At 39.2% G+C, this 24,968-nt stretch overlaps 1 protein-coding gene across 2 annotated transcripts; it reads left to right on the plus strand.

Annotated features, from left to right (window-relative positions):
- The first annotated feature begins 15,392 nt into the window (after positions 1 to 15,392).
- On the plus strand, positions 15,393 to 22,522 carry LOC132042688 (uncharacterized). 2 transcript variants are annotated; one of them, XM_059433213.1, is made up of 11 exons: positions 15,393 to 15,672; positions 15,753 to 15,956; positions 16,965 to 17,060; positions 17,340 to 17,428; positions 17,535 to 17,663; positions 18,664 to 18,778; positions 19,124 to 19,208; positions 19,348 to 19,457; positions 19,854 to 20,005; positions 21,100 to 21,196; positions 22,064 to 22,522. In XM_059433213.1, exons 1-11 carry the CDS (start codon positions 15,592 to 15,594, stop codon positions 22,373 to 22,375), a joined length of 1,470 nt encoding a protein of 489 aa, XP_059289196.1. In that variant the 5' UTR covers positions 15,393 to 15,591; the 3' UTR covers positions 22,376 to 22,522. The 2 variants fall into 2 exon arrangements, with proteins under 2 accessions (XP_059289196.1, XP_059289197.1); XM_059433214.1 differs by lacking the exons at positions 15,393 to 15,672; positions 15,753 to 15,956 and adding an exon at positions 16,034 to 16,703.
- The last annotated feature ends 2,446 nt before the right edge of the window (positions 22,523 to 24,968 follow it).

The raw sequence follows: 24,968 nt of genomic DNA on the forward strand, positions 1-24,968 counted from the left end.
TATTGCGATATAAATAATAGTGCTCTTTATAATGGTAATTCCTATGTTGTGACCCCACGCTTGTTTTCCATATTGTCCTTACTCCTAAAATGTTAGGCTTCCATGATTCTTAAGGCCACCATGACAATGTTGAGGAATGTTCTTCATGACAACGACTAGGATAGTAATTCCCCTCCCAGTGATACCCAAGGACTAAAGTTCCACATGTCCTCATGGGACGATTGAGCTTACCGTGTGAGTCTCCGTCATATTCATGATAGTTGGCCTTGTCTTATGTTATCGTTTCCTTCAAAAGTGAGACATGACAGTAATGACGACCATAATAGCGAAAGTGATTGTGCATTCCAGGGAATATAGAAGTATAATTCCCTTATTACGAATTCAGTTAAAATGTCTGAAATGTCCTACTCCTAAGAAAAGCTAGAATTTGCGATTTCTAAGACTCTTAAGATGATATTGATAAGAGATTTCTGTAGTGATGGCAATGATGATAATGAGATATGCCGAGCCTTGTTATGGCCGGGTACGGATGACATGTATGTGAATTTGTTGAGCCACTATGTGGCCGAATACGGATACTGTTGAGCCACTATGTGGCCGAATATGGATAATGTTTAATGTGTATGAGCAGGTACGGTTCTATGATATGTATATGTATGTGCATTCCACGATTCTTGAGAAAAGGTAAAGTAAGCATGATGAACATCTCAAAAGGTATTTGGTCTTTTATCTTATGCTGTCCTTCACGTTTTACTTATGTTACTACTCATGCCGCACGCTCGCACATATTTCGTATCGACGTCCTTTTTCTTTTCGACGCCGTGTTCATGCCCACAAAAGTAGTGAGGCCCCGCATTCCTAGGAGCTACTCAAATAGTATTTACGGTAAGCACTCCATTACTTCGGGAGGTGCCATGTTGATTTATTATTTTGTGCATATATTTGGGCACGACGGGGTCCCGTCCCGTCTTTATGTTTAGTACTCTAGTAGAGGCTCATAGATACGTACGTGTGGGTAGTAGATGTGCCATGATGACTATGTTATACTTTTGTATATCAGTTTTGTAGCTGTGAGGGCTTGTGTATATAGTGTTACACCTCGGAAATTTTCGTTTAGCGTACAGCGAATAGACGAGCGAAGGATATGATGCATGCGAGGGTTGGACAAGTAAGAGATAGTAATTGATGATGCTAATTAAGATTTCCAAAGGCATACGAGTTAAGGAAAGAAAGTTGTTAAGGAAAGCGAGTTATAAGTTGAATGTATCCGGTAAGAACTACGAGTACTAAGTTAATGATGTCTTAAGGACCCTTTGAGGAAGAATTATAACATCCTTTAGAATGGTATTGAAGTAAGGAACAAGTGTTAAGAAGGTTCCATAAGGATCGGAGATCAAACGAGTCGACGAAACAACTCTCGGGAAAATCGGGCAAACATACGGCCGTACATGCGCCGTATAAGATCTACGGACCGTATGTCCAGCCGTAGATCCAGCCCGGTATGTCATGATTCACCGGGACGTATACTTGGTCCAACATACGATCGATGAGATTTTATACTACCGTATGTTGGTCCGTATATCTCCATCGGGGCTGAACTTAATTTTATATAAGGGACCTTCCCTTTTCATTTCACACTTCACCCCCATAACATAAGAAACCTCTAGAGAGTTCCAAACATCTCATCCATGAGAAATCACTAGAAATCAAGAGAATCAAGTGAAGGAAACCCATTAAAAGTCATCCAACCAAGAAAACCCAAGAGAGATGAAATAGGGTTTTGGTGAAAAAGGTGTAATATCATCCAAAGCTTGTTCCTCTATTATTTAAGGTAAGTTTCATGACCTTTACATGTTGTTTGAAGTATTTATAAGTTGAAACATATGGATTGTAGAAGTGGATAGCAAATGGGTCATCAAATGTGTGAATAATATTGCTAGTATGTGATGGTTGAATTGAATCATGGAAATGGATATGTTAATGTTATGAATGTGTTATAAATGACCTATAGAATATGAAATAAGTATTGGATATAAAAGAATACGACGATGGACTTTAGTCATGAATATAAAGGATTAAAGTAGAATTGTGAAATACGAATCGTACGAATAAATGGCGATTGTTGTTAGGGATATTGTGATTGTCGTTATGAATGATGGGAGTTGATATGGAATATGGCGGAAAGTAGTATAAACAAAGGAAATGCTGCCCAAATTTCTATAGCTTTAGTAAGTATGCTTTCACGACGATATAGCTAACGTCGATATGAATTTTCTTGAAGGTATAAACAAGTGCTCTAAAGGAGAACGAGCAAGCGATAGGATAGCTAAACGACAAAGGTATGTGAGGCTAATCCTTTCCTTCTAAAGGCATGAGTCCTATGGCATGAATTTCCTCTTTTGCTACGAATGTCCTATCTTCAAGAGGGTTACAAGCCATTGTTCACGAATAGTCATACGAGATAAGAGCTATGATATGATGTTCTAACTAATGCTAATGAATCTATACGTAGCCCATTGATGTTGATCATTACATACACTCACCTTATGTTTGTTCCTTCAAGGTGAGGCAGGATAGATACGAATGCTCATAATGACATCGGGGGTCCACGACCTTATGTCACCCCGATATGACTATACTTGCTTCCAAGTTCTAATGTGTGAATTGATGATATATGTATAATGATATTAACTTATGATGAAACCATGGTATGAATATGAAGTGAATGGTAGGGATGACGATAACGATGTATAATGTATGATGATAAATGCATGCTAAGTATGATGATATGATCCCACCGCGCCTAGATGGCCGGGCATGTCACCGCTAAGGCGGGCTGCATACGATCTCACCGAGCCTAGATGGCCGGGCATGTCACCGCTAAGGCGGGCTGCTATGATTCCACCGAGCCTAGAAGGCCGGGCATGACACCACTAGTGGGCGGCAGATGATGGTTACCCGGACGCGGGTTAACGAAATGATGATGTATGATTGATATGACGTCGCATGTATGGCATGATGATATATATATATATATGTGATACGATAAGGCATACGCTATGGTAATGTATATGACATGCTTATGTATGATGAATGTATATGAAATGTACCTATGATTATATGAGTACGCAGATTGTATCTCCATTCCATGACTTATGATACGCTTACTATGTTTATTTCATTCCTGCCTTACATACTCGCACAATGTTCGTACTAACGTCCTTTTCTTTGGACGTCGTGTTTCATGCCCACAGTAGGCAAGGAGACGGGTGGCCGATCTATGGGGGCAAGTAGGCCGACACGTACGAGCACTCTATTGTCCTGGAGGGGTGCTGATCATTCTTTTGGTACATATCCGTATATACTCATGATTGGGCACGACGGGGTCCTGTCCCGTCCATATGTCTACTACTCTAGTAGAGGCTCGTAGATACGCACGTGTGGGTAGTATGGTCCCATGAACTCCATGTATATGTATATATATTATTTTGGTAGCCAAAGGGCTTATGTTTATAAAAGCAGATATGTTCTATCTAATGATATATGTCCATGATTATGAGCATATAGTATGAATGAGAGCATATAGGTAACGGAATGAGTGGTGTTCGGTGGTTAGCCCCGATACCCGTCGCGGCCCGTAGTTCGGGTCGTGACGGGCTGGTATCGTAGCAGCTTCGGGGCCCTAGAAGTGTCTACGAGCCATGTCTAGTAGAGTCTTGTTTATAGTGTGCCGCGCGCCACGCTAATAAACAAGTGAGGCTACGAGGCATTTAGGAAAAATGACCATCTTCCTTCTCATGAAATCGTGCGATAGAGCCGAGTATAAGATTTAAATCCTCCCTAATGAGTATGTTGTGATTTCAGAAATACCGCCAAAAGGAAAAGCTAAAGCTGCCCCAAAGGGCAAGATTTCTATGAAAAGGCGGGCAGAAAGAGAGCCGCCCATGAATGCAAATGAGGATGAATCACATCATGAGGCCTTATCTAATGCCTCCACTACTCCGCCCATTACGGAAGAGCAAGAAGGGGCTTCTGCTCCAGCTCTTATGCCTCCAGTTCCTCCACCGGCTACATCGGGTCAACAAGTGACCGAGGCTATTAATTTATTGACACAGTTGGTTGCCGCTCAGGCACAAAGGCAAAATACGGGCCCAAGTGATCGTTCGGCTAGTACTAGAGCCCGTGACTTCATGAGCCTAAATCCTCCGAAATTCTTTGGGTCAAAACCGGATGAAGACCCGCAAGGTTTTATTGATGAAATGCTAAGAACATTGCGGATTATTCATGCTTCCGAGACTGAATCAGTGGAGTTAGCATCATATAGACTCCGAGATGTGGCAGTTTTATGGTATAACAATTGGATATCGTCGAGGCAAGAGAATGCGCCTCCTCCGGTGTGGCAAGAGTTTGTTGATGCCTTCCTTCGTCATTATTTGCCTCCCGAGGTCCGCCGAGCCAGAGCGGATAGATTCTTGAATTTGAAACAGGGTAGCATGAGCGCCCGGGAGTATAGCCTTCAATTTAATTCTTTGGCTAGATATGCTCCTACTATGGTAGCCGACATGGGCGACAGGGTGCACAGATTCGTGAGTGGCTTAGGGCCACATTTATTTAAGGATTGCTTGACGGCTTCATTGCAAGACGGGATGGACATTTCCCGCATTCAAGCCCATGCCCAAAATCTTGAGGGACAGCAACCTCCGCAAAGAGGTGACCGCGATGCTGATAGAGGGCAAAGTAAGAGGGCTAGATCTATGGGCACAGGTGGTGATTTTAGAGGGGGATCGAGGCAGACATATTCTAGGCACTCAGGCCAATCAGTGACTAGTGCACCTCCCCGATTTGCAGGCAAAAGATCTGATCGCTCTTTCCGTTCAGGACAGGGCCAGAGTTCGTGTCACGACCCAACCTAGGGCCGTGACAAGTGACCGGGCTTACCCTGTCTAAGGATTCAACATTTACTACTAGCACCCAAATATGGCGATTCATAGACCCCTTTTTTTTTGAAGTTGTAAATGAAATACTAAGGTCGATACATAACTCAAAGCGTCTTAAAACGTACTGACGTATATATACATACATAAATATATACATGGCATAGGACAAGGCGGGCCGAAGAGGCTACCGCTACTTCTGTACAATAACATAGTGACTGACGAAACCAAACAAGCACTCCATAACACCCACGCGGCGTTCGCGTACGTCTAAAAGTACAACCCGTCGAATATGTACACAAAATTATACCAAAATAGGAACAAATCGGAACGAGTGGAGTTGTCCGACTTCTAGAGCCGAATCCCCCTAAGTAGCCGGGATCGCCAAGTCGCGTCCCCGTACCTCGCGCGGCATGAAACGCAACCCCCGAAAGAAGGGGGTCGGTACGAATATGTACCGAATATGTAAAGCGAGGATAGATAATAATCACCGCGCAATTTAGGAAGGAAGAAATCACAATCAATCCAATACTCGCACCTTCGCTTAAGCGGAACACATAAATAAATGCACGAGAGTCCCAAACAAGCTTTAAGTAAATAATGCAATCTAGAACACTTTTTCTAAAAGAGTAATGCAATACATCACACGTGCCGCTTCCGGCAAAATTATGATAGCCCCTTCGGGCAGCCGCTTCCGGCTCGATATCAATAATGGCCCCTTCGGGCAGCCGCTTCCGGCTCAATATCAATAGTGGCCCCTTCGGGCATTGCCGCTTCCGGCATAATAATAAAGACGGCCCCTTCGGGCATAATAGTAATGATAATATAAACATAATTAGTAAGTGAAATAAAATAGTAAAATCTCGCACCCCTTTCGGAGTGGTTTTGAAAAAGTCTAAATATTAAAATCTCACACCCCCATCGGAGTGGTTTTAGAAAAAAATAAATTTTAAGTTTCTTTGTACAAGCTAGTTCTTTAAAAAATCATTAGTGAACCACAAACGCGTTTCCGAAGCCATTGTTGGAAAACCAAGCAATAATTGTATTAGTAACGTTGTTACACAACAAAGTATATTATAGAACATAATGAGGTAGTTCAACAACCGTCCTGTAAATGTTGTCCCAGAATAAGTCGAATGGAGCAATACAAGAGGCTCGGGACTGTGGGCCCACCTCGGGTCAAGTCGAGGCGGCGAACATAGATTACCAAGATTAGGCTCCCTAAAGCCATCCATAAAGATTCCGGAGCGATTCGGTTACGTTGGCGACCGTTACAAGGGTTTAAGCATTCTTTTAACCAAAGATGAGGATTTTAGTTCAATTGCGCTGAATGAATAGTATGCAAAATCAAACTCGAATTTCCAAGAGCAGGATTATTCCCGAGGTTCCGATCTTCACCTAGTATGACTAGGACATGCCAAAAGAAGGAAAGGTAGGCTTTACATACCTTGATCGCGTCTTACGCTCGTCTGAGCTCCACTCCCGTTTCTACCAAAATCTACAATTGGTCATAATTACCAAATGTAAGTTACAAGCTTTTAAGAACTCAAGTTTAGATCCATATTTGCCTACCGAAATTTAGGCAAAGCATTTCCATATATATAACATCCCCGAGAATCATCTCGGCTCAAAATATCAACAACAAAAACCCAACAATCATCAACAACCATCATAAACTATATTATGGCACAAAAAGTCCCCTTACTACATAGCTCAATAATTTTCATCCAAACTTCACATAACCAAACTAATACCAACATTTTCCATATTCATCAACTACTTCAATATTATTCAAACATATTCCAATAACATTCTATACATTATTCATGAATTCATGTATTTCCACCAATTCCATATTCCATCCAACTCTTCCACAAATACAACAAAACTTCCCAATCACATTGCCTATCCTACAAACTTATTAGCAACAATCTTAATTCACATTTAGAACCTTACTTCCATCATTATATAAAAATCATATAAAATTCACATAAATTCCCATAATCACATACAAGCAACTTCAATGCCATTTCAAGTCATTAAACCTTTGTTTGCATTACTAAGATCACAACAACACAACTAACAAACTAATTAAACTTGAATTCATTTCTCTTCCATACCCATATGGCTCACGGCCAACATGCTTTTTCACACACACATACGCCATGCACACACGCCATGCACACACACACCACACTTTCATAATTCTCGTCTAATTCTAATCATTATAACATACTCACATCTCCCATAACATAAAACATAGAATTCTTACCTTTTTCCTCAAATTCCAACTTGTCGCAAACGTAGTTTTCTTGCTTAACCAATTATACCACGTCGAAGAGCGTCTTGAGCTTGTTACTAATTCAAGAAGAACAAGATTTTTGGATTAACCTAAAGGGTTTGGAAATTTTTTTTTCTTTTCTTCTTTCTCTTTCTCTCTTGGCCGAAGGCCTTTTTCTTTTTTGTTCTTGATTTCTCCTTTGTTCTCTTGAAGCTTCCAAGGATAATCATCCTTATATAATTGGCACATGGTAAAAATTTGATCAACTTATGGGTTTGGGCCACAAGTTGGCCGGCCACCCCTTCTCTTTTGGGCCTAGTTTTCTTATTATTATTTTTTTGGCCCAACAACTTGGCTACTTTGCGTAATTCATGAAACGAATTTCCAAAATCCCAATTGTTGCCCTTAGCCTTGCTCGATATTCCCGCATCCATACTTCCATAAGCAACATTCACATATAAAAAAAAAGAATCCAAACATGACCTTATTCCTTATAAGTCAAGGTTATTTCCAAATTTTCGAATATGCAAAAATGCCGGATGTAACAGTTCGAGGGCCCCAGTTTCTCAGTTTGGGGGAGATTACAGTCAAGGGAGACCACCCGTTCCCCGATGCAGTCAGTGCAGAAAATTGCACTCAGGGCCATGTCGCCAGGGCACAGATGCATGTTATATTTGTGGACGGAGACATACGACACTTGATGCGAGACTCCGTCCTTCGAGATATGGCGAGAGGTGGGGTTCGGCACGGGGTCGGTAGCGGGGATCCTCTTCGCCACGTCTGCAGGCGGACTCCAGAAGGCCGAGGTAGAGGCCGAGGGGAAGCATCTACTTCGGGTGCGCCACACAAGACCGCTTATATGTTTAGCGGACGATGATCTCGAGTTCTCTCCAGATGTAGTTACAGGTACATTGACTGTGTTTTCTCATGACGTGTATGCATTAATAGATCCGGGCTCCACATTATCTTATATTACCCCCTATGTTGCTAATCGTATTGGGGTAAAACCCGAGCCTATCAAACCTTTCGAGGTATCCACTCCGGTTGGTGATCCCGTGATAGCTAAACAAGTGTATAAAGATGTATTAATTGTAATATGCGATCGTCAAACCAAAGTTGATTTAGTGCAGCTAGAAATGCTAGATTTCGATGTTATAATGGGTATGGATTAGTTGGCCTCATGCCATGCTAATGTTGACTGTCGAATGAAATTAGTTCGATTCCGGTTCCCGGGAGAGCCCGTACTTGAATGGAAGGGTAATACGGCAACTCCAAGGGGTAGGTTTATTTCCTACCTTAAGGCAAGAAAGATGATCGCCAAGGGCTATATTTATCATTTAGTCCGAGTTCATGACACCGAGGCAACATCGCCAACTTTTCAATCCGTTCCGGTAGTGAATGAGTTTCCGGATGTATTTCCAGATGAACTCCGTGCCTTCCTCCGAGAGGGAGATCGACTTCGCCATTGATGTGTTGCCGGATACCGAGCCTATTTCTATTCCTCCTTACCGAATGGCTCCTACAGAATTGAAAGAGTTAAAGGCTCAATTGAAAGATTTGCTCGAAAGGGGTTCATTAGACCCGCTCATCGCCCCGCGGGAGCGCCGGTTTTATTTGTGAAAAGAAAGATGGCTCCCTACGAATGTGTATTGATTATAGACAGCTGAATAAGGTGACGATAAAGAACAAGTATCCTCTTCCAAGAATTGATGATTTATTTGATCAGTTACAGGGTGCCAAGTGGTTCTCCAAAATAGATCTGAGGTCGGGTTATCATCAAGTGAGGGTCAGAGAAGAAGACATTCCTAAGACCAACTTCCGAACGAGATATGGCCATTATGAATTTCGAGTAATGTCGTTTGGGCTAACTAATGCCCCGGCGGTGTTCATGAATTTAATGAATAATGTATTCAGGCCTCTCTTGGATCTATTCGTGATAGTATTCATTGATGATATTTTGGTGTATTCTCGCACAGAATCAGAACATGCAGATCACCTACGTATTGTTCTTGGAATTCTCCGTACTCGGGAGTTGTATGCAAAATTTTCAAAGTGCGAGTTTTGGCTAAATTCTGTGACATTCTTGGGCCATGTTATTTCAGATGATGGTATTCGGGTTGATACTCAGAAAATAGAGGTTGTGAAGACTTGGCCGAGGCCTACGACGCCTACAGAAGTTCGTAGTTTTACCGGGTTTGGCGAGTGTTATTACCGGAGATTCGTAGAGGGCTTTTCATCCATTTCAGCCCCATTGACGAAGCTAACCCAGAAGTCAGCAAAATTTTAGTGGAATGATGCTTGTGAGCGTAGCTTCCAAGAGTTGAAGGACAAGCTAACCTCAGCTCCAGTTCTAACACTTCCAGAAGGGCCGGATAGCTATGTTGTGTATTGTGATGCTTCCGGTGTTGGGCTAGGATGTGTATTGATGCAGCATGGAAAAGTCATTACGTATGCTTCAAGACAGCTGCGAAAACATGAAAAGAATTACCCAACTCACGACCTTGAATTAGCTGCAGTTATTCATGCCTTGAAAATGTGGAGACATTATTTGTATGGCGTGCATGTCGATATCTACACGGATCATAAGAGTCTCCAATATATTTTTAAACGAAGAGAGTTGAATGCGACGAGGCGCGGTGGTTAGAATTATTGAAAGATTATGATGTGAATATCTTATACCACCCCGGGAAGGCCAATGTGGTAGCGGATGCGCTTAGTCGCCGATCTATGGGTAGCCTATGTGAAGTGCCTTTGGAGAAGAAAGAAATGATCCATGAACTCCGTCAATTAGCAAATCTTGGAGTGCGTATAATTGATTTGGGCAACGCAGGAGTTAGCGTTAACAATCCCACAGTTTCGTCCTTGGATGCGGAGATAAAAGAGCGTCAATACGAGGATCCCAAATTGAAGTATTATAAAGGTGTGAAATTTCCAAAAGAAAAGTCACCATTTGAAATCTCGGTAGATGGAGTTCTCAGGTATCAGAATAGGCTATGTATTCCGGATGTGGCGGGACTACGCCGCCGAATTCTAGAAGAAGCTCACTACTCCAGATATTCTATTCATCCTGGGACGACAAAGATGTATCACGATCTTAAATTGATGTATTGGTGGGATAGCATGAAAAGAGACATAGCGAATTTGTAGCCAAATGTCCGAATTGTCGACAAGCAAAGGTAGAACATCAAAAGCCGAGGGGACTACCGCAAGCAACAGAGATTCCTACATGGAAATGGGAAGTGATTAATATGGACTTTATTGTAGGATTGCCCCGCTCTCGAGGCAAGTATGATTCCATATGGGTAATTGTGGATAGATTGACGAAAGCGCCTATTATTTCTCCCGAGTCGGAATCGCATATTCGGTGAAGACTATGCAAGGTTATATCTTAAAGGAGATTGTGAGACTTCACGGTATCCGTTGTCTATTATCACAGACGTAGAGCACGATTCACGACTAAATTCTGGAAATCCTTTCAAGAGGGTCTAGGTACTCAAGTAAGGCTCGGACGGCATTTCATCCGCAAACCGACGGACAGGCCGAACGCACTATACAGACCTTGGAGGATATGTTAAGGGCATGTGTTTTAGATTTTAGTGGTAGCTGGGATAACCACTTACCCCTAATTGAATTTGCCTACAACAATAGCTATCATTCCAGTATCCAAATGGCTCCGTATGAAGCTTTATATGGGAGAAAGTGTAGATCTCCAATTGGATGGTTTGATGTCGGAGAAGTTCAATTATTAGGCCCCGAATTGATTCAACAAGCGGTAGAAAAGGTCAAGGTGATCCGAGATCGATTATTGACAGCCCAAAGTCGCCAAAAGTCTTATGCGGATAACCGCCGGCGAGATTTAGAATTTCAAGTTAATGATTGGGTGTTCTTGAAAGTATCACCGATGAAAGGGGTGATGAGATTCGGTAAGAAAGGAAAGCTAAGTCCTCGATACATTGGACCCTACAAAATCATCCGCAGGGTGGGTCAGGTAGCGTATGAATTAGAATTGCATTCCGAGCTTGAATTAGTTCATCCAGTATTTCATGTTTCAATGCTCCGCAAATGTGTTGGAGACCCCACAAAGATTGTGCCAATAGATGACGTTCAGATCACAGAAAAGCTAGCTTACGAAGAAGTGCCTATGGTTATATTAGACAGGCAAGTACGAAGACTTCGGAATAAGGAAATAGCTTCAGTCAAAGTCTTATGGCGAAATGACAACCGGGAAGAGATGACTTGGGAAGCGGAAGAAAAGATGAAATCCACATATCCACATTTATTTCAGCCCTCAGAAGAAACCTATGATGAAACTTCGAAATGATAAGGTATGTATGCTTTATTTTTATGTATATGGGTCGTGTGTGGCCAATCTATATTGCTATTGTGTTGTGGCCCTGTGAGGCAATGATATTATGGGTTGTTGTGACAGGATGGTAGTGCCATATTATAGGGGAAACTCTGGCGAAATTTTTCTAGAATTCCCGACAATTTAACATTCGAGGACGAATGTTCCAAAAGGGGGAAGAATGTTACACCTCGAAAATTTCCGTTTAGCGTACAGCGAATAGACGAGCGAAGGATATGATGCATGCGAGGGTTGGACAAGTAAGAGATAGTAATTGATGATGCTAATTAAGATTTCCAAAGGCATACGAGTTAAGGAAAGAAAGTTGTTAAGGAAAGCGAGTTATAAGTTGAATGTATCCGGTAAGAACTACGAGTACTAAGTTAATGATGTCTTAAGGACCCTTTGAGGAAGAATTATAACGTCCCTTAGAATGGTATTGAAGTAAGGAACAAGTGTTAAGAAGGTTCCATAAGGATCGGAGATCAAACGAGTCGACAAAACAACTCTCGGAAAACTGGGCAAACATACGGCCAGACATACTGGCCGTATAAGATCTACGGACCGTATGTCCAGCCGTAGATCCAGCCCAGTATGTCATGATTCACTGGACCAGATATACGGTCCAACATACGATCAGTAGATTTTATACGGACCGTATGTTGGTCCGTATATCTCCATCGGGGCTGAACTTAATTTTATATAAGGGACCTTCCCTTTTCATTTCATTCATTTCACACTTCACCCCCACAACATAAGAAACCTCTAGAGAGTTCCAAACATCTCATCCATGAGAAATCACTAGAAATCAAGGATCAACAACAAGAAATCAAGAGACTCAAGTGAAGGAAACCCATTAAAAGTCATCCAACCAAGAAAACCCAAGAGAGATGAAATAGGGTTTTGGTGGAAAAGGTGTAATATCATCCAAAGCTTGTTCCTCTATTATTTAAGGTAAGTTTCATGACCTTTACATGTTTTTTGAAGTATTTATAAGTTGAAACATATGGATTGTAGAAGTGTATAGCAAATGGGTCATCAAATGTGTGAATAGTATTGCTAGTATGTGATGGTTGAATTGAATCATGGAAATGGATATGTTAATGTTATGAATGTGTTATAAATGACCTATAGAATATGAAATAAGTATTGGATATGAAAGAATACGACGATGGACTTTAGTCATGAATATAAAGGATTGAAGTAGAATTGTGAAATACGAATCGTACGAATAAATGGCGATTGCTGTTAGGGATATTGTGATTGTCGTTATGAACGATGGGGGTTGATATGGAATATGGCAGAAAGTAGTATAAACAAAGGAAATGCTGCCCAAATTTCTATAGCTTTAGTAAGTATGCTTTCACGACGATACAGCTAACGTCGATACGAATTCTCTTGAAGGTATAAACAAGTGCTCTAAAGGAGAATGAGCAAGCGATAGGATAGCTAAACGACAAAGGTATGTGAGGCTAATCCTTTCCTTCTAAAGGCATGAGTCCTATGGCATGAATTTTCTCTTTTGCTACGAATGTCCTATCTTCAAGAGGGCTACAAGCCATTGTTCATGAATAGTCATACGAGATAAGAGCTTTGATATGATGTTCTAACTAATGCTAATGAAGCTATACGTAGCCCATTGATGTTGATCATTACATACACTCACCTTATGTTTGTTCCTTCAAGGTGAGGCAGGATAGTTACGAATGCTCATAATGACATCGGGGGTCCACGACCTTACGTCACCCCGACATGACTATACTTGCTTCCAAGTTCTAATGTGTGAATTGATGATATATGTATAATGATATTAACTTATGATGAAACCATGGTATGAATATGAAGTGAATGGTAGGGATGACGATGACGATGTATAATGTATGATGATAAATGCATGCTAAGTATGATGATATGATCCCACTGCGCCTAGATGGACGGGCATGTCACCACTAAGGCGGGCTGCATACGATCTCACCGAGCCTAGATGGCCGGGCATGTCACCGCTAAGGCGGGCTGCTATGATTCCACCGAGCCTAGAAGGCCGGGCATGACACCACTAGTGGGCGGCATATGATGGTTACCCGGACGCGGGTTAACGACATGATGATGTATGATTGATATGACGATGCATGTATGGCATGATGATATATATATATATATGTGATACGATAAGGCATATGGTAATGTATATGACATGCTTATGTATGATGAATGTATATGAAATGTACCTATGATTATATGAGTACGCAGATTGTATCTCCATTCCATGACTTATGATACGCTTACTATGTTTATTTCATTCCTGCCTTACATACTCAGTACAATGTTCATACTGACGTCCTTTTCTTTGGATCTTTGTGTTCATGCCCATAGGTAGGCAAGGAGACGGTGCTGATCTATAGGGGCTAGTAGCTGACACGTGAGCACTCCATTGTCCGGAGGTGCTATTGATCATTCTTTTGGTACATATCTGTATATACTCATGATTGGGCACGACGGGGTCCTGTCCCGTCCATATGTCTAGTACTCTAGTAGAGGCTCGTAGATACGCACGTGTGGGTAGTATGGTCCCATGAACTCCATGTATATGTATATATATTATTTTGGTAGCCGAAGGGCTTATGTTTATAAAAGCAGATATGTTCTATCTAATGATATATGTCCATTATTATGAGCATATAGTATGAATGAGAGCATATAGGTAACGGAATGAGTGGTGTTCGGTGGTTAGCCCCGGATACCCGTCGCGGCCCCTCAGTTCGGGTCGTGACATATAGACATGTGTTGTTTTGGAGATCATATATGTTCAGGTTGAGTATGAGGATTAGCCTAATGAGTGGTGCTCGGTAGTCAGCTCCGGGTACCTGTCATGGCCCCCTAGTCGGGTCGTGACAGATTTGACCATGGTCGGATCTCCAAATAAAGTCCAAAACCGACTGGACTGGGCTAATTTTGTAAGGACATGTCGCACCACCTACCTAGTGGGCACGATGTGCCCTTGTATTTTGGTGACTTGCATTTTTGTTGCCAATTTGCAAGGGCACGGTGCATGACCCACCTAGGGGGCGTGGGGTGCCTTTGTATTCTTTGCGATACTTCACTTTTTCAGCTCCTTTTCATGTGTACTTGGCCCTCGGGTGCTTAGCCCATTCTGAATACTCAAAATGACTTCTACTTAGACTTCAAAGTTGTGTTTCATCTCTTTTTGCATCAAAACATGAGCTTCCCATCGAATCATCACCTAAACACAATAAAGACACATAACAAGTGTAGAGCTGTCGAAATGTACTTAAGGCACAGGAAAAGAGACAAATGCGAGCGTAAAATGTCTAAAAACATGTACTTCTAGACGCTGATCAATTTCAACTAGTTTTACGAAACATTAATGAGTATTTTCTTTTTATTTGTAGTAATCTACTCTTAGGTTTTAGTGATCAAGTATAAAAAGATAAACCATGTGAATGGTGTAGATTTTTTTTTAAAATGTTGATTGCTAAATCTTGTACAATTTTGTTAACCAAGTGTTGGAGGAGAGGCAGAGAGGCGAGACTCGCAAGCCCTAGTTTAGTTTGAGAGAATAAGTGTCACTTGCGGTAAGAATTTAGGAAATAGTGTTTTGTATTTAAAAATTAAAATTTAAAGACACTATTATATAATTAGGAATAAAACGATAATGTTGATATAATCTTATTGGGTTATCGGTTTAACCATTAACTAAATCTTTAAAAACTGAAAACCTAACTGATATCCTAATAAAAAAATTACAAAACCATTTACAAACTGTTAATCCAATAACCCGATACCGAAAAGCCAATAGCATTTTTATCGGGTCGGTTTATCGGTTAAACTGGTTTTGTGTGGCTAAATTGGCAGTATTCTTTTACGTATGGCTCCATTTAAATGCAGGCGACAAAAGTGGCTACCTTGTGTAAATAACGCGTCCCAGGTTTGACAATTTTGGTCTTGAATTTAGAGAATCCAAATAAATACTAGTTCCATTACTTCATGAAAGAGTGCAAACAAAAGAAGAGATGGTGAAAGCAGTAGTGGGAGAAGAAAGTCAGCTCAAATTAGCTGAAAATCGGCTTAGCAAATCTGGACTCCCTTCTCAGGTATATAAGTATAATATAAATTCATGTATGCATAACGGAATTTACATATAACCAGTGTAATGGTTATATTGTTTTGACAGATAGGGCTTGTAATTGGGAGTATACGTTGGAAATTAGATCGAGGATTCATATTCGATTTAATCCCAACACCGGCGAACGACGAGGGTGAGGCGGCGTGTTCCATAGTTGGCGGGGTAAAAGATGATCGGAAAAAGGCATCGAAAGGAAAGGATTCTTCGGCATTGTTCATTGACAAAGATTGGCTTGCTGAACACGCTCGTCAGGTTCCTTCTACTTTCTCATATGTGTATTTTATGACTTAATTGGAACTTGGCACTCTTACAAAAATATTATGCTAATTGATATTCTGTAATGTTACGGTGAATCAACCATGTGTCACTAGGAATTACTTGTGTTAGACCATATGGATTATTTTGTTCATACGTCCATCTCTCTCCAATTTCGGCAAATACTAGTTATCTGAAAAAAAGAAAAAAGAAGTAACGTTTCACGCAATAATTGCTGCGAAATGTCTGGAAGAATTTGTCTTCCTTGGCGGATGAACTACTCTGGAGATCCATGTATTTCCCTCAGATGAATCTATGTGAAAGCCCATACTAGTAGCCTGTTTATTTGCTTATTACCGTGTATTGTCTAAGGTAAAAACTATAGAAAAGTGCCTAGTGTTCACCAGGGAGGGCCTTTGCTGCAAAGTGCAATTAAGGCGTGGGATTAGTTTAAAAAAGGTGCATATGAAGAGAGAAAAAAAATGTGATACAACAACAACTATGCCTCAGACCCAAACAAGTTGGGTCGGCTATATGGATCCTTGCTTTCATCTGTGATATCTTCTAACCGTTGAATATTGCTTTACTGGCTGTATTTATTGTTTATGATGCCCTTTGCGTTGTGGGTGTTGAGGCGCATGTAGTAGCACCTTGATGCCTGCACTAAAGCCCCTCTTATTTTCTGTGATTTCCCCAAATTATGCAACAGGAATGCTTCTACTGCTGCTACTCTGTATAATGCAGGTACCTTCTATAGTGGACAACCTACCATCTGTTTTCTTAACTCTGTTGTCTTGTATATGAATTCTGTGAAAGAATATTCAAATGGGTATAGCAGATTTAAGAAATGTCTCTAGTCCTCCCTATCTGGGTGTTGTGCTGGTGACTTGTCAATTGACACCAACTTCAGATTTCATGGAAAAGGCCATCATAGCGAATCTTCAACATATCATGAATCATGTAAATTCTCTGTGTAGCTTATGCTTTAATATATGCATCTTTCAGGTTGGGAGAATGCTATTGGGTGGCATGAAGGTGGTTGGCATCTACGTGTGGACCAATGAGAGCTCATTCAAAAATTCAACCATCATGCTTTGTCAGGTTTTACTATCATAACTTGAAGTTAACGTCATATTTTCCGCTGCACTGAGGGTCTACCACAACTGCAGTATTGTGTTATTTTCTGGAATAGGAGGCTCTCGTGTAGTCTGTCTCCGTTGTTATTCCTTTTACGGTGAAGTTCCCTTACCTTCCAGAAAAAAGTTTAGTGAAACATGAAACTTATAATTTCCATCACTCATAATTAATTTTCGATGTAAAGTTCGGTCATTATTTGTATTCTTGCTCTCCTTCTCGTTTGCTGATGAAATAACTGTACAGGCTGCAAAAGCAGTTGCTGAAGCGGCCCCTTTGTTGGAAGTGGATTGGGATGAAAGATTGCTTGTACACATTGGTTACAGTCCCTTGAGGTAATCTTATCTAACTATGTGTTGTTATATTCAACTCGGCCCTTCCTTTTCACAAAATATTCGAAACAGCCGTTATAATTGATTTAAGAGATAAAATGTATTCCAGGTGGACGTGTCGAAATTGCTCGCTGGCTTCAAATATTACATCAGGCAGTCTACGACCTTGTGATTTAAAAATGGGAAAAATTCTGGGTACCCGTCAGGCATTCAGATGCACATATGACTTTGATTTGAGGTGAACTTTTTTGCTAGAATTTCTCATTTTTAAAATCATTCTTTGATGTATGGACCGAACACTAGCTATGATTTCTTAGTGCCACATTTCAAACTAAAAAAGAAATTCCAACTATCTCAAGCAACTCATTTGTTCGTTATTTTAATTGCATGATTGTTGATTTGGGTATTTCTGTTTTGGCATGACAAGGAGGCGAAAACTCCCTCCCCTTGTGCCCTGGCACTGGAGAGAGGTTGGAGAAGTGCCATATTAATGTCGTTGAAGAACGTTAGCCAAAATCGTGAAAGAAAAATGGCTTGTCTCAAATATTGGGGAACTTTGGTTGAGCTATTGGCTTGTGTCACACTACGACTTTTGGTTTATTTTTTCTGCACTAGTATGATAGAAGGAAGAAAGATGTTTTTTTTTTTTGTGGGGGAGGGGGTTGGTGAGTAGGCATTTTAGATCAGGTGGTGTGCAATAAAGCTGTTCAATGTTTCCTTTGGTTGGTTGCAGCCATTTTATATCATAGCTCATAGTCTGTTAGGGTCATTTTATTGTAATAAAGAGGTGTCATTAGAAAACTATTATTCCTCCGTGTGATGATGAACTGGAGGTTGCATCTAGATTAGATCAAAAGCACTTTCTCTTCTTTGTTTTTGTAGCCTTGCACCTCCTTTTCTAGTGATCCCTATATGATATATCTCCCCAGACAAACTTAGTAACTCACAGCACCAGTGGAAAAAATATTCAGTTTTGTGACTTTCATAATATTAGATATGTCAAATATGATATTTTCTGCAAGAATCATTGCTCTTAATGATGGATACATTGGAATCATTATTGTGCACCCAAGACTCTGTGTTACCATCCCTAGTTCATGTTTGTAAATAAGGTTCCTGTTCCCTTTTGTTTTTTAAGTACACAAATCAATTATGTTTGTTAATTCTTTTTACTGAATTTCTTAGATACCTCAGAGAATTTCAGAAAATCGTCTCACGGTTGAGATACATGTTTCCAGGTTGCCCATATGCCGGGGTTCAAGCAGCAAAAAATTGGCTGACATTCTTCATCATGGAATCTCAATTCATGGAAAAGAGCTTAAAGGTGCCAAGGCATTGATTAATGGGAAATTGGTAAGGAACTCTAGACTTGTAGTATGAGTAGATCAACCCTTATCCTTAAACTTGGATGCTAGTTTTCCTCTTAAAGCATCCACATGGCACTCATGATTTTACTACCTCCTCGTGTTGCAACTTGTTTTTTTCTCTTTCTTTCATTTTAATTAATTGCTAACAGAAAATACTTACTCTAAACAGCGCTGGTTCTTGAGTAATGACATAGCTAACGGTCCTTAAAATATGATATAGGCTGCCACTCTATACTTGATTTGCTTACTTGTCCCCTATCAAAATATGAACCCGGTGTCTTTCCTTGGTTACTATACCGGGCAATTTTCACCTTTTTTCTTTCATTTCTAGGCAAATGAGGATGAACAATTTGATTTAGGTGGTGTACATGATGTTGAATTCCTCCTACCTTTCACGGAAGATAAGTATTTGGAAGGTCTGTAAACATTCTCCAATTTACACAATTAGCCTTTCTTTTGAAGTTGATGAAGTATGAGTTAGTTGCTGTACAAGTAATTTTTTTCTTTCTGTCATTCATCTCCTCTTTTTTTTTTTTTTTTTTTTTTTTTGTGAAGTATGCAGCCAGAAAGAGGTTATAGGTCTTCTAGTCTTTAGCGGCTCTGTCTGCTCCTATGCTTACTCGAATTCGAAGGAACCAGCTTCTCAAGCTTTGGCTGACATAAAGGTATTTTAACTTTGCATTTGATGTTTTTTGTTCCTTACATTATAGACTAAAAAGTTTAGTAAATCTGCTCTTCCTCTGTTGCATTCATGGATGTTAGGATGTTCCAATAGATTTGAATCCATTTGTTGAAAAAGCCATATTATCAGAGCATATTAGATGGATTACTGGAAGCAGAGAGTATTATTAGTATTTTCTCTGTAAGATCACAGGTTAATAGTATTTACACCTGGTTCTGGATTTAACAGTGATTTTTATCTCAAAGGGAATATTTTACTATTTGGGTTAGAGTTAATTTGGTTTTATCTTACATTTGTTCTGCTTAATGTTAAAACGTAGATCCTGGTTGTCTTTGGGTTTTTTCTTCAGCATTTAACTTCTTGTCTTCTTGGTGCTTAGGAAGACATAATTAAGAGTCTAAGAAGCAGGTTAGATATCATGTGTGATGATGCAGACAGAAAATCAGATTCTAAAGATGACAGAACTGAAGAGAGCAGCAACCAGATATTAAGTGGGAGTCCAGTTCTGCAACTTGATTTACAGTTACAGAGGTATAGCACGATGTAATGGTATCTATTCTCCTCTAGATATCCAGATTTAACCCTGCACACTTATTTTTCACCATGGCATTTGCATCTTTTTGCAAAATTCTCTAGTTCTTTATCTTTTTTCTGGTCTGAACTTTAGTATTTTAATGAGATTTAATTGACTCTTTATAAACTTTAAATTCAAAATTGAGGACTTGGTACTTCCTCCATTTTTCTGAGGAAATTTGACACTTCTTCTATCATTTTCTTATTGAGAACTACAAGAGTAATTTTGTCATTGGTCATTTTTATGACCCTCCGAACAAGATGCTTCCTCTTTTTGACTTATTGGTTGTGTCTTTTTTTTTTTTTTCTGAGCAGCATTCTATCATGTTCTGCTTACACCAGATTTTTAATCAAAATGTACTCCCGACGAGGCATTAGATAGTTAAGATCGAAACATTATTTTTCCCCTAAAAATACTCTTATACGGGACTATACAGAAGGGAGGATCCATTAATTCAGTATACAAGGCCACAGTTCATTTATTACATGTTGAGTGTGGGGTACTTACGGCATATAGTGACAACACATTCTAGACGAATGTTCCTCTGTTTCCGATGGTGATATCAACTTATTTTTTCGAGCATGTGGAAGTGTCATGCGTTTTCCATATATCTTCCCGTATTTATAGTTGGGCCACAATTGAACAGGCTGCAGGAGATCCCCCATCATTGACATTATTGTGTGCAGTAGTTGGTCTGACTGTGATGAATTTCAAAGAATTTAAATGGAGAATCATGGTCAGTAAGGATTCATATAGCCGAGACGGACTTGTTTGAGACTGAGACGTAGTTGTGCAGTAAGTTGGTCTGTTGTTTCCATGTAATCTGTATACCATAGTGGCGTGACGAAAATGCCAATAATTATTGTTGTTTTCTACTGTTGTTGTCGTTATAAGTTGTGTGATTATTGTTATTGACGTCTGAATTTAGAGATTAAAAGAATTTCATTTTGCTTTACAACTTTGTAGTTATTACACTTTGACCTTCATCTTTTACTGGACGGTAGCAGTTGGCCTAACAATGCTGAAATGGTTGACTTGCCTTTTTAAACAGAAAAGATTGCAGTCTGTCATTTCCTCGAAGAGTATTTTTACCCTGGCTGGCTGATACATTCCTTTGTGACTATATACAAGCATCTGAATCAGTTGAGGTGAGTTAGTTGCACCCTTTATATCCTTTGGTGAAGCAAATAATACTACACTCAGCCATATTTCTTTTATTTGTCTTCCATTAAACATAAATGACATTTTCCTTATATTATGTTGTTTTCTTGCCTTAAAAGTAAAAGAAGTTATTTCGTTGATGTTGAAAGGGTGTTGGAATAGGCACTACTTCAAAGTCCCGTAGCTATACTGAAGCTGCAGGCACTTTTGTCTTTGCGTGTTTGCATCTCTAAAACACTACGAGTGTGGTTAATAGAATACATGATTCTTGTACATTTTTTTCAGTAGGTATTTCACCTTAAGGAATGTGTTTCTTATGACAAGTTGTTCATTTTTACGATAAAAAATTGTCAAGAAAAACTAATACCTCCCTATAATGGTTGTCGGGCTGAAGCTCCTTGATCTCACTGAAACATGAGCACACTTGCTGAGTTCTTTACTGGGACATTTTTGTCGTCTCCCTGTGATAATTGTATATGCGGCCAGTGGCGGAGCCAAGATTTCCGCCGAGGGGGTTCAAAATATAAAAAAGTAAACATACGAAGAAGCCTAAGGGGGTTCAACGTCTACTATATATACATAAAAAATAATTTTAACCTTGTAAAAACAGTATTTTTTTTCCGCCGAGGGGGTTCGGATGAACACCCTCGGCATAGTGTGGCTCCGCCACTATATGCAGCTGTGTATTATAGATGGGATCTGCCTTGGCAACTAAGTTTTGTCTATTTGGCATATAAGTGGTTGAGCAGTATTTGTTAGACATTGTTTACCATATTGATTAATGCAACTAAACATGTCGGTTATTTTGAGATTATGACATAAATTTAACTCGGGTGTGCTATACTTTGAGTTAGGTTCTTGAGGATCATTTTGCAGAGCTCATGTCTATAGAGTTTCCAAATATTTCTTCCAAAATCTTGGAGCCTGAAGCTGAAGCTCCTGCATTGGTATCTACCACAACAAAATCGTTTCATGAGGTGTCAACTCCATATTCTCTGCTACCTAAGTCGGACGACTCACTCTCAAAGCAAAATAGAGGTGCTACAAGCTTGGGAAGTGACCGGATATCGATAAGATCAGCTGGTTTTAATTTCATGATACCTGTTTTAGTTCTTGCTGTATCAATTGTAGTAGGGGTTGTGGTATTTGTTGTCAGGTCATCCTAGGGAACACGGATGGTGCGTGCAAAAATTATGTCCAGAACAAATCTCATGGTACTGTCTCATGAATCATGTACTAAGGATATCATTTACAAGTCTACACTGATTCAGAATATTTTTTGGTGATAAATTCTACATTGATTCAGAAGTTAATCGTCTTCTTCCACCGAATTCCAAAGCTGTAAATAGCGGTTGTAAAAAAAAGTGTTTTGTAGTTTCCTATATTTGGGAGGTCTGGAGTGAGAGAGAAAGTTGTCTGATGGAGTGAGAGAGAAAGTTGTCTGATGGAGTGAGAGAGAAAGCAAACATTCGTTGAAATTTCATGTTGGATGGATAAGGAAATATTGGACGATCAAATTAAGGTGTTGTTTGGCCATAAATACCAAAAATAAATTCACTTTTTTTGGAATTTTTGAAGTTAGAGTTGTGTTTGGTCATAGTTTTTGAAATTGTAGTTTTTAGTGAAATGTAGTGTAAAAAATATTGAAAAAAAAGTTTTTCTTGTTTTTGATATTCCGGAATACAACTTCAATGAAGTTGTATTCCGAATATTTATGGCCAAACGCTCAAAAGTAAAAAAAGTGAAAAAAAATTTCGGAAAAAAGTGAATAATTTTTATGGCCAAATGGCTACTAAGAGCCCGTTTAGCTTAGCTGATTTTAAATAGCTGATAAACATTAAGTGCTGAAACTGATTTAATAAATAAACATTTACGTGTTTGGATAAAAGTGCTGAAACTGATAATAAACTGACGTGTTTGACAAAAAAGTGTTGATAAAAAAGTGTTGATAAGCATATTTTTCTGTTAAATGACTTTAATGTCCTTAAAGTTATTTACAGTAATAAAAACTTTGTTTTTACAAGATTGTAAATTCCATATTATTTCGGATACGAAATATTATGTCTCATTTTATTTTTAAAACAAAATTGATTAGATAAATTATGTTTATACATAAGTTATCTTATAATAAACTAAATTATAATCATAAGCTATAATGTATAAAACTAATACGACATATGTGCAAGTTCACGGTAAAAACATATCTTATTTATCACCGCTACAAATTATACTAATATGATACTAAAAAGACTACACTGCAACACAAGCATAAGTAAAAAAATTACATATATGAATTTAATATATCAAGAAGGAACCAAAAAAATGAGAGGTTCAAGAAAAATTGCAAAATACACCAAGATGCATCTTCATAAAACAATATGCAAAAGAAGAGATTACCCCAAGTAATGTAACGAGAATCTACAGAATGGTTGTTAACGTTTAAGTTTTGAAGAAAATTTTAGGTTTGGAGAATTTGCAGAACTGCTGCTAACGAGTTAGGGTTTTGATTTAAGAAAAGGTATTTAAAGATGACATGAGAATATTAGGGATAAAACTACAAAAGGATCGGTGATGTGATTCTTCGAGTTAACAAAGAACCAATCGACCAGGATCTTATTCTTGAAGCGATTGATGGGCAAAATTCAAGAAACGGACGTAAATCGGGCTATACTTCTTGGAATTATGTGATTTCAAGACGAGGAGAAAGATGACGATTTGAACTATAAAAATGGCTCTTGAATCGTTTAAAACAAGTAAATATTGGGGGTACAATGATGGAAAGAAAATTAGGGTTCTGGGTATGAAATAAAACGAAATTGCTTTCAAGAAACGTGTTCTTGAATGATCAAGAACTAACAAAGTTCCTAAGTCACCACTTGAAATCAACTTACGTGATAAAGAAACACCACACGCTATTGAAAACAAGATAAAGACTATCACCACCTTGCTTGGAACCAAAAACAAGGATAAAGGACACCAAATAGAGAAAATAACTCTATTGCAACCTAGGGTTTAAGCTCAAAAACGTGAATTCTATATTTACAAGTCATGAGAACTCTTTATATAGGCCTAGGATCTCTTTGTTATGACTACAAATCCCTATTCTACTCTAGAAAGGAAATAACTAAAAACAAGGAAAGTAAAATCCTTATTCTACAAGGAAAAGAATAAAGAAAACTGAATCCTACTAGAATTAGGATAAAAGTCCTACTAATGATAGGAAATTAAATCCTACTAAAATATAAATCAAGAAACAAGAAACCTATTTAGAAAAGGATTCAAGAAACAAGAATTGGAAATAATATTCAAACTTAAGCTTCTTGGACTTTTCTTTTTCTTGAATTTCAATCTTGTGTTTCTTGGTTTTCTTGATCTTTTTCATCTTTCATCATTCTCCCCTTGTTGAGAAAGACTCGTCCTTGAGTCTAAAGGCTCCATAAATGACGTAAGATTAGCAACAAAAAAAATTGGGAACAACCCATACTCACCAGGCTCGAAGTTGCATTTTTCTAGCTTGTCATAGGGCTTCATCGTGATGTAAGAAAGCTTTGCATGTGGCCGAACTACATCCCACTCTCTCGATAGTAACTTTATACCATGATTTCTCAAACATATCATCTTCAATTGATCTTCAATATTTAAGCCATGATCAGAAAACCTGAACACTCCCATGGCTTTGTGGTGTTTGCATGCAACATCGGAGTTAGTGCCATGAATACCTTCAAATAAATTAAATTCATGTACCTTTGGATCAAGGTT

This window comes from Lycium ferocissimum, unplaced genomic scaffold, assembly GCF_029784015.1.
Source record: "Lycium ferocissimum isolate CSIRO_LF1 unplaced genomic scaffold, AGI_CSIRO_Lferr_CH_V1 ctg171, whole genome shotgun sequence".
In the NCBI taxonomy this organism is placed as follows: domain Eukaryota; kingdom Viridiplantae; phylum Streptophyta; class Magnoliopsida; order Solanales; family Solanaceae; genus Lycium; species Lycium ferocissimum.